At 38.2% G+C, this 12,636-nt stretch overlaps 1 protein-coding gene across 1 annotated transcript; it reads left to right on the forward strand.

The window, feature by feature from the left end:
- The first annotated feature begins 6,018 nt into the window (after positions 1-6,018).
- On the forward strand, positions 6,019-11,184 carry LOC139738398 (apoptosis regulator BAX-like). The gene is made up of 5 exons (XM_071649035.1): positions 6,019-6,061; positions 7,211-7,451; positions 9,334-9,469; positions 10,290-10,406; positions 11,080-11,184. The coding sequence occupies exons 1-5, from the start codon at positions 6,019-6,021 to the stop codon at positions 11,182-11,184; spliced, it is 642 nt and encodes a 213-aa protein (XP_071505136.1).
- Positions 11,185-12,636: the final 1,452 nt, after the last annotated feature.

The following is a 12,636-nucleotide window of genomic DNA, read 5'->3' on the forward strand; positions in this document are numbered from 1 at the left end:
ATAATTTCACCTAATATTGGTATCATTATCAGACTGAAGTTATGTATTCCCTCCTCTTCGTTGCTGACCTTCCATTCTTTCTTGATTTTACCTTGCTTACATTATAGAATAGCATGGAGACACATCCGTCAAAATTTGTTAGATAAACTACTGTATTGTTATTACAAGAAAGTGATATAATTATTTATGGACTTGCCCTGCATACGTTCTTATTCAGATGTGTTATTTCTTTGACGGAAATCTAAGAAAGATTTGCACTAGTTTCATTTGATACTATCTAATAATAATCATCTATAAAATGTAAACAGTAATGAAACAATTCCACGTATTTTGAATTTGTCATTTCCGAGAAATTAATCGTTTCATTAGTATCCTAGTAGAAAGTCCAGTCATTTTCATTTACGCCTTTCAAGGACTTACTTGTTAGCTCAACACACTCGGGAATGAAAGTACACAGACTGACAGAGTGAATAATATCATGACGGGAGTGCAATCTATGTTATATAATAATTATGCTTGTATTTATTGTGTTAATACCGCTAATTTTCATTGTAGAGTCAACTACATAGTGTATTCCAGATCATTGTGATTTTCGTAGCCCAAAGGTACATTATGTTGTGTGGAGAAGGAAAAGAAAATGCTGAAATTGGAAAATCGTAAGTCTAGAACAACAACAGCATTGTGAATGTGTGTTATGTTCGTGTGTGTCTTCCTATTTTACAGCCAAATAATGTAGTTGCTCTAAAACAAGGTGTTTCTGCAATTTGACGTATTGAGGTTTTGTACATGCTTTGCTTTTCATTACAGCAACTTTCAAAGTACTGATCATAAGTAGTATGTACGCTACTTTCAAATATAGAATCACCTTAGAATGGGCTGGATAATCAAATGATTTACTTATTTTTTCCTTGATTTAAACAATATAAAAATAAATATATTTTTTCGTCCTTGATATGGATTTGGTTTGCTGTTCGGTTAATACAGCTATGGGAGCATTATAGCTATGATGATTAATAAATGATGCTTCAAATACAAAACTGCCAACATGAGAAGGTCTTATCTTCATTACAGTTGGTTGAGAGTGCTCGTCATAATTATGTTTGATATCCCGACCTCTCGATCTCAATCTCTCTATTTTTTTTTATTCACGTTCCATATTCCACATTTCGTACAAGTTTTATATTCCATTTGATTTGAAGCAGAAATGTTTGTCACACAATGGTCAGTTTGAACCAATAATGCACAAATGTATAAAGACATATAATTAACGTGTAATATGAGGAACCCACTAAAAAGCAAAGCTTGTATGATGTGGGTTCCAAAAATATAACATAGGGTTTTAGTACAGTATATCAAAGTCAGAAGTGACGTAACATGCAAAATTCAAAATATCGAGAATATTACAATGTTTACGGGATGTACAAAGTATAGTATATAATGTTTTATGATTAACTTATGGTATAAATGCTTAAAAAAGTAGCAAGTTAATCAAACTGGTGAGGTCATCCGAGCGAGGCATCATTTAATTATATGCAACAAAAAAAAATAAGCGATTACGGCAAAATAATCACACATAGGATTTTAGAAAATTGGCTTTGAGATTTTTCTTAAAGGAGCTTAAAGAACTTGAGTGCAACCGAACCGAATCTAACTCATTCCAGAAAGAAGGGCCGGTAGATGTAATTGTCTTAAGGGCTAAAACTGTACGAACTGGAGAAAAATGATAGGATTCACTGTGTCTTGTAGGGTAAGTATGAATATCACTGTTTTTCACAAACATTGAGGAAAATATACTAGGAAGGTCACCAGTATTCAACTTATACATGAAAATTCCAACATGATATAAACACAAATCAGAAATTTTTAACAATTTACTTGAAACAAACAATTCATCAGTATGATCGAAAAATTGTGCTCGATTTATAATCCCCAAGGCCTTTTTCTGAACCAAAAATAACGAATCAATTTTAGTCTTTGAGCAATTCCCCCAGGCTAATATTCCGTAATTCAAGTAAGGTAATAATAAAGTTGTATAAAGGGAATGCAATATTGGCTTTGGGAAGAGATATTTCAGTTTGTGAATAATTCCAACATTCTTGCACAACAATTTACATAAATAATCAACATGTACCTTCCATGAAAGGTTACTGTCAATATAAATACCTAAAAATTTTGTTGAATCTATTTGATTTAACTGTAAACCGTTCATTAAAACTAAACCTGGAAGAGATTTTATTGTGTCACTGAAAACCATATAATTGGTCTTATTTATGTTAAGCGACAATTTATTTCCCTGAATCCACTCAAACACCAACTTAAGTTCATTATTCAGAGAATCGAGCAAAACATAAGGATCTGAGTGAGAATAAAAGAGACTTGTATCATTTGCGAACAGAAGAAAAGACAGCAGAGAGGATGAGTTACGGAAGTCATTGATGTATAAAATGAATAAAAGAGGACCTAAGAGTATTCTTTCCACCGCTTCACTTTCTCTCCCTCCCTCTCTCTCTCTCTCTCTCTCTTTCTCTTAACCCGTTGAGGACGAGTCCCCAGATACACTGTATTTGGGCAGGTGTCTATGAGAAATGCGTGTTGTAGCACACGAAAAAAGTCCGTGCTAAACGGGTTAATGCGGAGATATACAGTTTTAATCATTATTGCGGTTCTTTATACCATTCCGGTATGTCCAGTGCTCTGATGTTATACGTTGTTACAGACCTAGGCCTGTGTGTCTCATTATGATGTCATTTATCATTACCTTTCTTTACGGGGGCCTAGGTACAAATAATACAAGCTGCGCTTTTGATTTAGGCTCCTCCACGTTGGTTACGACAACTACCATTTGTAGCGATGTTAATTTAGTATCATTCATAATTTCTAGTATTTATTTTGCAACTGTATGTACAAATTGATATAATGTCATTGCATAGTAATTAGTGTCGTGATCATTTCACACTGTTATGTTTGTTTCATACGCTTGTGAACAAAATTCGAAATAAATTCAACATTAAATCACATCTAAAGCATACAATTGTAATGTAATGCAGAACAAAAAAAAAAGAAAAATGTTCTGTGAGAGGCAAACCTGAGTTATATTTCCCAATGAGGCCATCAGCCCAGTCAAGCTATGCTTATGCTGACGGTTTCCTGCTTCCTTATTTAATCAAATGTACTGCCTTATGTGTACTATATGTAAAGTATCGATGTTTTACAAAGATTTATTTTCTATTTGAATAGATTTGAGAAGAAAAATGAATACGAACGAACGAATCATCATTGGTTGATATCGGCGAATGTCGCGAAGACGGTCACAGAGAAAGAAAGAAAGAAAGAAAGAAAGAAAGAAAGAAAGAAAGAAAGAAAGAAAAAGAAAAAGAAGGAAGAAAGATTTGAAGAGTTTGTTCGCAAAAATCGACAAGTCCATTTTTTTTAGATTTTGAAGTACGGCCTCTGTCACAAAGTACAAAATAATACCTTTTAAATGATATATTGGTCATTACGTATAAAGGTACATTTTTTAAGTTATGGTCAAAAGAAGCAAACATTTTCTTATTATTCTATTTATTTTTCTTGATCTTTAATCGCAAACATCTCCATTTGGCAAATATGGACTTATCGGTTTTTGCGAACAAACTCTTCATTTAAAGAAAGGAAGGAAAGAAGAAAGAAAGAGTGACAGAAAGGGTGAAAACAACTTAATGCCCCGACTATCAATATTACAAGTTCCTCGTTCGGGACCTCTTAGTTGGCACTGAACACGCTGCAGTGTTTGGCAAAAACCATCAACTTCAGTCGTCACACCTGTAAATAAAATGGAATGTGATATCAGACCCCAAATAAATGAAGAAAAAATAATTAAAAATCAATAATGCAGTTTGGCAAAAAAAATAAAATAAAAAAATAAAAATAAAAATGAACAGCTGCAGATATTGAGTATGAGTTCCTCTACAAACTGTATTTTGGTTGGAAGATGAAAGCTTTTCTTATGAAATGTGAAGGGACTATAAACAATCAAGTATTTCATTGGGTGCATAATGGTACAGAAAAGATTTATTGAGTGAGAAGAACTCGTATTTGCGGACCCTTGGACAGAGTTTGAGCTGAAGAACCCGCTTTGGAAATTTGTAGAATTTTTGAATGTAAAATTTTGTAAAATTTGTATGATATGTGTATGATTAGTATATTTCATTTATCCAGGCTAGTGAAGATGAAACACCTCATTCTCCCTACGGCAGCTGCTATTTTACAGATTTTTTATTTTTTTTTTATTTATTTTTTTTTTCCAGAGAATTATTTATTGACAAGAGTCAGACGCCCTCTACAGTGCAATCGTATTGTCGATGAATCATTCAGACGACAGTCGTCGAGGCACCATTCGAGCAGCGCGGATGTAAGTATAGATTCAAGCCTTTTGTCAACTTTTATTATATTTTACACATAAAGAATACAAATACATGTTCGTTGTTTCAGTGAACTGCATCATTGTAAAGATATAGAGTCAGTTTCAGACGTATTTGTATGCATTAGAGACGTACTCGTGATATCGCAGTCCCACTTATTGCAATGCGTGTCAAGATTACCAAACCGTTGCCTTGTTCGTACTGTGTAGACTGCTACTGAGTGCCTTATAGCCTAGGCTTAGTGCCATAGTGGCACTGTTTGACCGAAAGATCGGTCTGTTTCTGATCTGGTTGTCGGGGATATGTTCCACGGAGACTGCGTCTGGCTTCACGTAATCCCCTCCCCGTATGTCTACGGAGGAGAGCAATATTACAATAACATTTGATCAAAATATAGGGCCTAACAAACCTTTAATTTAGACTCCTTTTACCTAGCTCCTCCGGGCAGCTACAGACGTAACTATTGACCAATTCGGTTTGGTTGAGGGCAGCAGACAATTTGTGGCACTGGGCGCAGCCATGAGCTCATTCTGCGGTGTCCCAGCCGACCCCCCCCCCCCCTCCCCCACCCTACGGGCAACATGTTTATCGCGCACTTGTAAAAGGTTCGCGCACTAAGCAAGCTTTCGCGCACTCAGTACGACACGCCCATTGGCTAAAGCAACCATGCATCAGTTTTTCATTCTGCATGTGTGCTAATGTAGGGAGAGGGGTGGGGGAGAGGGGAGGGGGGTTCGGCTGGGACACCGCGTAATGGCGCTGCCCATGCCAAAAATACACATAGCATGTCACAGAATTGGCCAATACACAGCCCAGTTGCTGTACGTAGGTACATTCGCACGGCGTACTTACAGCGTCTGGTCGGGCTACTACAGACAGATCTCCTAAAACTACTGTAAAAGTGGAAATTTTCGCGGTGTTGAAATTTTTGCGCATTTCACGCAACCAGAAACTTGTGCGAAAATAAAAGCACGCAAATATTTTTGCTTGCCATACGGTCCTGTGCGTGATGTTTTGATCCGCGGAATTAAAAATACGCGAAACTCCTCTGACCCGGCCAAGCGCGAATAATTAGCCGCACGAAAATATCCACTTTTACAGTAGTCCTTGGCTATGGTGGGCATGGCACTGTGTGCAAGTGTGTATCACTGTAAATTTATGCTAAGCTTTACATTACATCGGCGATTAAATGCAGTTTTGTACTCAGTCGGCACTCAAGCCTGCAATGCATGATTGCCACCCAAAATTTAAGTGAAACGTTAGAATTTCTATCGTAATCTCACTTTTGAAATTAACATGACATGACATATATACATTAATTGCTAGTATTCTTGTAGGCCGTACCCAGTAGATCCATCATCTAACGGCTAGGACCCTATCTAGATCTATTCTAAATCATGAATTCATAGACCGTCTAGGAGGATTCCATTTTTTTTTTTTTTTTTTTTGTGGATCACATTCTGTCATTTGGCTCCGTGCAACATGTAGAAAGAGCGATCTACATGTAGAATACTACGGAACGAGTGTCAATGTCTTCTCTAGAGCTTTTTTTTTCTTTTTTTTTTTCTTTTTTCATCTGCTGCAGATAAATCTCTGTACAGTCACAGGTCCCTGAACTATGGCTGAAGGCGGGTCTGACAGTGCTTGTGATGACACAGATGGTAAGATTACTAAGAAGAAGAATGATAGAAAGTAAAAAAAAAAAAAAAAAAAAGTGAGAAGGAGGAGGTCTTATTCATCCAGGCCAGGGTAGTCTCTTCAGGAATTTTAAACTATTAAAGGATGTTTTGTTCATTGTCATTGGTGAATTAACTCATTGTGTGCCATGTTTGCACGCCCGACTCAGTCGACAGCATGCCACAAGTTGTCGTATATTCTGCTCAAATGCACAAACCCAACTAAACCAATCTATAAATTGATAAATACAGCAGTGCAATGAAAGTGTTTATTATTAATTACATTTCAATCACACGTAACTTGGATTGTATGTGGTGATTTACTATCAAGCGGTATTCCCTACTGGAGTTGCAAATAAATTCTGAGTCTCTGCCACTGTTTTGTGTGCAAAAGTAATGCATCTATACAATACCGTAGCTACTGGTCTTTGAAAAAAATAAAATAAAGAACAGTCATAGATTTGTTTTATAGGTTACATCAAAGCAAAGCTTGGCATTTTCTTTATAACTTTGCTAACTACATGTCCAGGGTAACAGAAATCTCTTTAAGTTACATAGATTTGAAAAACAAAATATTTCCCTGAAGCATGACTACATTGCTGTCTCAGAATAATGAATTCAGAATTCTGATGAAACTACACCTTCCAACACATGCGTATTTGAACCCTTTTTTGAATGAGATAGGATGGTCCCATTAATAGATAAGATATATTTTCATGCTTAGTCTTAGTGTAAACTTTCACATTTGAAACTATGCGGAATCTTGGAAATTCATTTTGGCCTTTCTTTTGTGAGTTATGAGTGGGTGGTCACCTGTACATTCAGTACATTGCACTCCCCGGAAAGGAAATTCCGGTTACAACGAAGTAAAAATTCATGCTGCAGCATTATCTACTCTATGTTTTTTTGTTTTTTTTTATTATTGCTTATTTGTTTGGTTATAACAAAATATCAATATAATGAAAGAAAACTGCTGGTCCCTAGGACTTTGTTATAATGTTAGTCAACTGTACCTCAGTTTGCTGAATTACACTTCACAACACTAAGCAATTATGACCAGGTAACCTCTGCTCATGTTGGCACCGTAAGGGATTGTTAAACGGTTGCACCATGTGATCTACCCCCAATTGACAGCCAGTCTGGTCATCGTACAGCGTCAGGTCAGCGAGGAGGATGTGGGCGCCCAGGCGACTGTGCTCCTCCAGCACTTCATCGTGGAGCGCTTCCAGCAGGATGGCTTCGAAGAAGCACCGCGGCTGGAGGACCTTCGCGGTGAGGTGGCCGTGCACCAGGTCCAGGACGTCATGTGGAACGAGGTTGGCTCCATGCTGCGGGAGATTGGAGACACGCTGGACAGGGATCGGGAGCTGCAACGGTAAGACCTTTCAAGCATCCCAGTCTAGGTAGCAGACCATGAATATCACAGATTTATATGGGCAGGTGTGATTCCAGGTTTGCTAGAAAGAGTAAAGTACAGTACAGTATTGCTTGTGCTCTCACGGTCAAAGCTGAGATTGTGTTTCTTTCAACCTCTACTATACCATGGGTACATGAAGTCCATACCACGGGCAGCAACCACCTTCAAAAATGATCACAGAGCCAACATCAGTAGAAAAAGACAATGAAGGAAATGGAATGAATAAAGTTTCGATAGAAAGGTAACTGTAAAGTTTATTACTATTCTACTTTCATTGAATGGAAGCTTTCATCAAGACAGCATGAACATGAACATATTTATTACATTGGTGTTTTTTGTTTGAAATTACAAAGTTCTCTGAACCCTGTAGAAAGCAAAAACAATCACAAAAGCTATCTCAAACAAAGTTTCAATATTAGTTTCAGCCTTTTTTGTGTGTTATTGCTTCATATGTAATCTTCAATGATACATAATATTATGCAATATTTGCATGTCTGTATATTATCATATTTCTCTCTTTGTTCAAATGTGAAGGTTCACATTTTTAACTCTTAATGTGCCAGGCCCAAAACCCCTAACGTGCCAGAGGTTTTTACCTAAAGCTAGAATGTTTCGAAATTGGATCGACAATGAAATTTAAAACCGCCATATCTCTGAAACTATTGACTGTTTTGAATTGAGTTCTACACAACATATATCAAGAAATGTTTGTTCTTTCATGTCATGTAGTCAGTTTGCCATAATTTCTATCTGAACCTGAAATATTGCAGAAGTAATTGATACATCAAAAAAATTATTAGAAATTTTTGTGTAGTATGGAAAAAAAAGAGTCAGTCGCAGTTTTTCTTCAATAGAACGCTCCCTTGACTCTGTGAGAAAGTTTTAGAGCAACATCTCCTCTTTCAAATGATAACAAAATTGCCTTCTAGAATTGTATGATTCCAATGATACTAGCAGTTTATTTTGTCTTAGCAATTTCTCTTTCTGCCTCAGTAATTCATTCCCAAATGTGACTTCTTTAGTCCCAGATCCTGTATTTGCAACTGAAGTAATGTCCCTGGCCCTGGAAGAGTGTCTTTTGTCCACTTGAGAAGGAAGAACCTACTAATCCTCCTTTTGTCTCAGCGGACAGGGGGCGGGCGTATTCTATTGAAATCGGCTGGCCTTTGTCCGCGCGTAATTCCTATGCTAGCGTGGGGGACGATTAGTGACGTTTACCAAAACAAAAGGATGAAAGACTTGACCGCCGAACGAAAGCTGACCCTCTTTCAGGGACAAAATCAAAGCAGCTTCCCGCAGGACAGCATCCAAGTGGAACAATGCGAGTGGAACCGCATAGACAATACACGCAGATTCAATAGCATACACACGCGTGGTTTACCAATGAGACTTTTGGTCCATACACATCTTGCGGAGGGTGCGCTCACTGCGGATTTTCCCGACGTGAAAAACATACATCTAGCTGAAAAATCATGTATTTACTCAAAAATTTCCAATGTAAACATGGTCATATTTTCAGTGGAAACGATGGTTATACTAATCAGCTACCAGTACATATCATTGGCAGTTTCTTGGTGTAACACATTACGGTACCACAATAACTTAAATGATCAATGCTTTTCTCGCTCTTCTTAGTCGCCGATCGGCGACCATGGCACGTCAGGACTAAGGTCGCCGTTCGGCGACCATGGCACGTTAAGAGCTAATATTTTTCTATCAGAATTGAAAATAATTGAAAACTAACTGAAAATTGTCCATGGAGGAAAACTTCTGATTTGCAGCTTAATAGGTATCTTATGTGATCTAAGAATCGTCTGCATCTCCAACCTGTACTTTTCAGAATGATTGACTCTGTTCCAAGCGACTCGCCGATAGAAGCCATCATGGCAGTGGCCCACGTCATCTTCAGTGACGGCGAGATATCCTGGGGCAGGATCGTTGGCCTCTTCTACTTCGCCTACAGGATGTGTGCCAGGGTAAGTGCATGCATGATGACCTAGACCACGTTTACAGTGCAGAAATTGGCCGAGCCCGGGCTGAGCCCAGGCTGAGCCTGGCCTCAATTGCGATACTCGACCCTGCAATTCTCTCCATTTAATACAGCGGTGGGCTCTGTCCTGGCTTTTATTCAAACCTTATGTGGTAGTGGTACTCTGCTTGTATACAACCGATTGTTACTGGGAGTGCTCCGCTCGCAAGTTGGTACCGCATTTGGCATTTTGCTCGTTTACAGTGAAAGGAAGGCCTGACTTGGCCCGAGCCAAACCCAGTCTTCTCACTCACTGTAAACGAGGTCCGAGAATCTTGAGCTATACTCATGTCATGATTCGATCGCCAAAACTCTCAGGATATTAACTTAATATGGAGAACCCTCAATGTCCGTAGGGCCTACAGTTTTATTTTAATCTTCTTGATATCTTAAAGTTTATATGTGAGTTTGTCCTTGTATTTGTATCAAAGCTTAAGGTTAATTTGGAAGTAGGGAACAGGTATCCAAGCGGTATATGAAAAGAGAAGTCACCTTTGAAGACATTTGAACATATGGCAATTTGAACATGAAATAGCATTGCACAGTTGGATTTATTTGAATTCATGATACAGTGAATCATACCATTGTCTTGACTTTGCATGCTCTATAAAGTTACAGAATACATGGCACTCCTGTAAAAATGAGTTCTGTATGTCCAATGGAAGACATATACTTTAAAATATTGACTGTAATTTTTCAAGTTCGTTGAACACGGTTCCTTTCACAGCAATTCAGTCTGAGTCAATGTGTGGTACACCTCCATGCAGGCAATAGATTCCATGTTGAGGAATAACTTCCCGGAATGGATCAACAGGCTCATCAAGGAGGTCGTCAAATTTCTGGTCGTCAAATTCGCGCACTGGATCATCAACAGGGGAGGCTGGGTGAGTGCTCTATGATATGGTTTATAAATGCAAGATCACTCACTGTGATGCAGTCTGCTTTTACTTTCAGGTCCTCGACATTTCCTTTGGCTTTCTCATCTTTTCCTTCTTCGTGCCTTTTTATTTTTTCATCTCATTCAGCATCTCGCTGTTCTTCCTCAACTGATGACTTCTGTGATTCGCTTTGGTCTTCTTCTCGATCTTCTCTTTTTTCTTCTTCTCCATCTTCTCTTCTTCTTTTTTCCTTGTCGACATTCCCCTTTGTTTTTTTCTTTTCTTTCTTGTGTATTACTACTTGTATCATTTTTCTTCTCATTTATGACGACTTTTGTTTACCTCTTTTTGTTCTTTTTATTCTTCTGTATTTCTCTTTCTTTACTACTTTCCTTTTTATCTTCCTCCTTCCACTCCAGCTACTTCAGTTGATACATGATTAGTGGTGTGGTTACTATTCTAAGAAAATATGTAAAAAGTCTGAATTAAGACTAGTTCATAATGGGATGGAAACATGGGAGAGGAAGGCTAGAGAGCTGCAACTTGGATCCATATTAAGGTCTTCGAACTCTTACATCTTGCCTCAAGATTCATATGACTAATTTGCTTTGTATGAATGAATAGACAACAATGAGATAGATTATTCATCTGTTTTCCATTGGTCTCCTTGTCCTACCAGTTGGCCATCCGGGAGTACTTTGGCTCCCCAACGTGGATCTGGGGTTTGTTGCTGGCCCTTTCGGGGAGCCTCGTGATGCTGTCCCTCTACCAGCTCAGGAAATGATCGAACAATGTGCTAGTCTTGTCCCAGGGAGAAAGTTTTTTTTTTTTCTCCTCAAGTGACTCTGATGACTCATGCATACAGAGGTTCCATCCAGGACATGCATTCACACAAAGGAAAGAGTGACTGGTATGTGCTCTCTTGTAGAGATGTTCTTCTGTTCGCTGGAAGCGGAAGAATGGCATGATGGAGCGAAAGCAGAACTGGGTGACACAAAAATACAGTGTTCTGAACTGGAGGCTACTGAACATCACCAGTCTTGTGAAATATGGATGTGGACCAGTGGTGTAAGAGTGTATTTTATTCGTTGTTGTGTTTCGCAGGAACACTGGGACTGTGCCCATACACCATATCAACAAGTTTGAATTCCCAATGTCCCCCACCTCCTCCTCCTCTCCACCCCCTCCCCCCCCCCCCCCCCCAAAAAAAAAAAAAAAAAAAAAAAAAAATACTATTCATTCCCCTTCACACATAGGGTTTCTGTTTGCATGCTCAGTATTTCTAGTAAATGACTGCTATAAGTCTCATTGGCAAGTGCATTATGATGTTACTCCATCACTGGTCACAAATTTCCTACCATTTGCACATGCACATGGTAACCTTTGGACATTAGAATCATGGACATATGGAGATGTAAAGGTCGTAAGAGAGGTGTTTTCAAATGAGGAATTGAGCAGAAAAGTAAGGAAGTTAGGAGGAGGATGAAGAAGATGAGAAAGACAGGATAAAAACTTTGCCCCTTGACTCAGATTGCTCTGTTTGACAAGCTTTTACACCTACAGTATGCCTCCACTGAAGAACTGAAGAAAACAGCATTCACTAAAATGTAGTGGAAGACTAAGGCAGTGCCATTTGGATCCTTCATTTTGTAAAGAATGTTTGGTGTTATTGATTTTTTTTTTCTTCTGTTTTCATTAAAAAATCATTAATTAATTTGTCACCATTCACAATCAATTCACACTCAGTTTGGGCATGATTGGTGCAAATTTTATCAGAGTTTGAGTGATGTTCTTACAAATTTGAAATTCTTTGAAAAAAAAAAATAAGTCCATCTCAGTTTTACTATAGTTTTGAAAGCTAAGCATCATCTGGATTAAATACAATTGCCCCTCTAACTCTTATGGTGCCCATTTAATTGTCAAGCTTTTTCATCAGTATCTAGTAAATTTCATCCAAATTTGACCTAGTTGTAAAGTTAGCAAAACCAATCAAGTGTACGCCACAGCAATGTACTTCAGTCCAACAGGAAGGTCAGGGTGACACAGTGGGGATTAGGGGGATTAGTTAATCTCTATTCATTGACAAATTATTTTCTCGTCATCTGAGCTGATCGGCGAGTGAAGATCTCCAGCCTATGTCATGGCAATCGACGAACAAAGCACAGCGTTGGTGAACTGAAATTCCACTGTGCATTCAACTTTGCCATTCAACTTTGAATTCATTTCAACTTTGGCA

The sequence above is a fragment of the Diadema antillarum genome, unplaced genomic scaffold (genome assembly GCF_040938485.1).
Source record: "Diadema antillarum isolate AM-2024a unplaced genomic scaffold, OU_Dant_1.0 seq00000740_RagTag, whole genome shotgun sequence".
NCBI lineage: Eukaryota > Metazoa > Echinodermata > Echinoidea > Diadematoida > Diadematidae > Diadema > Diadema antillarum.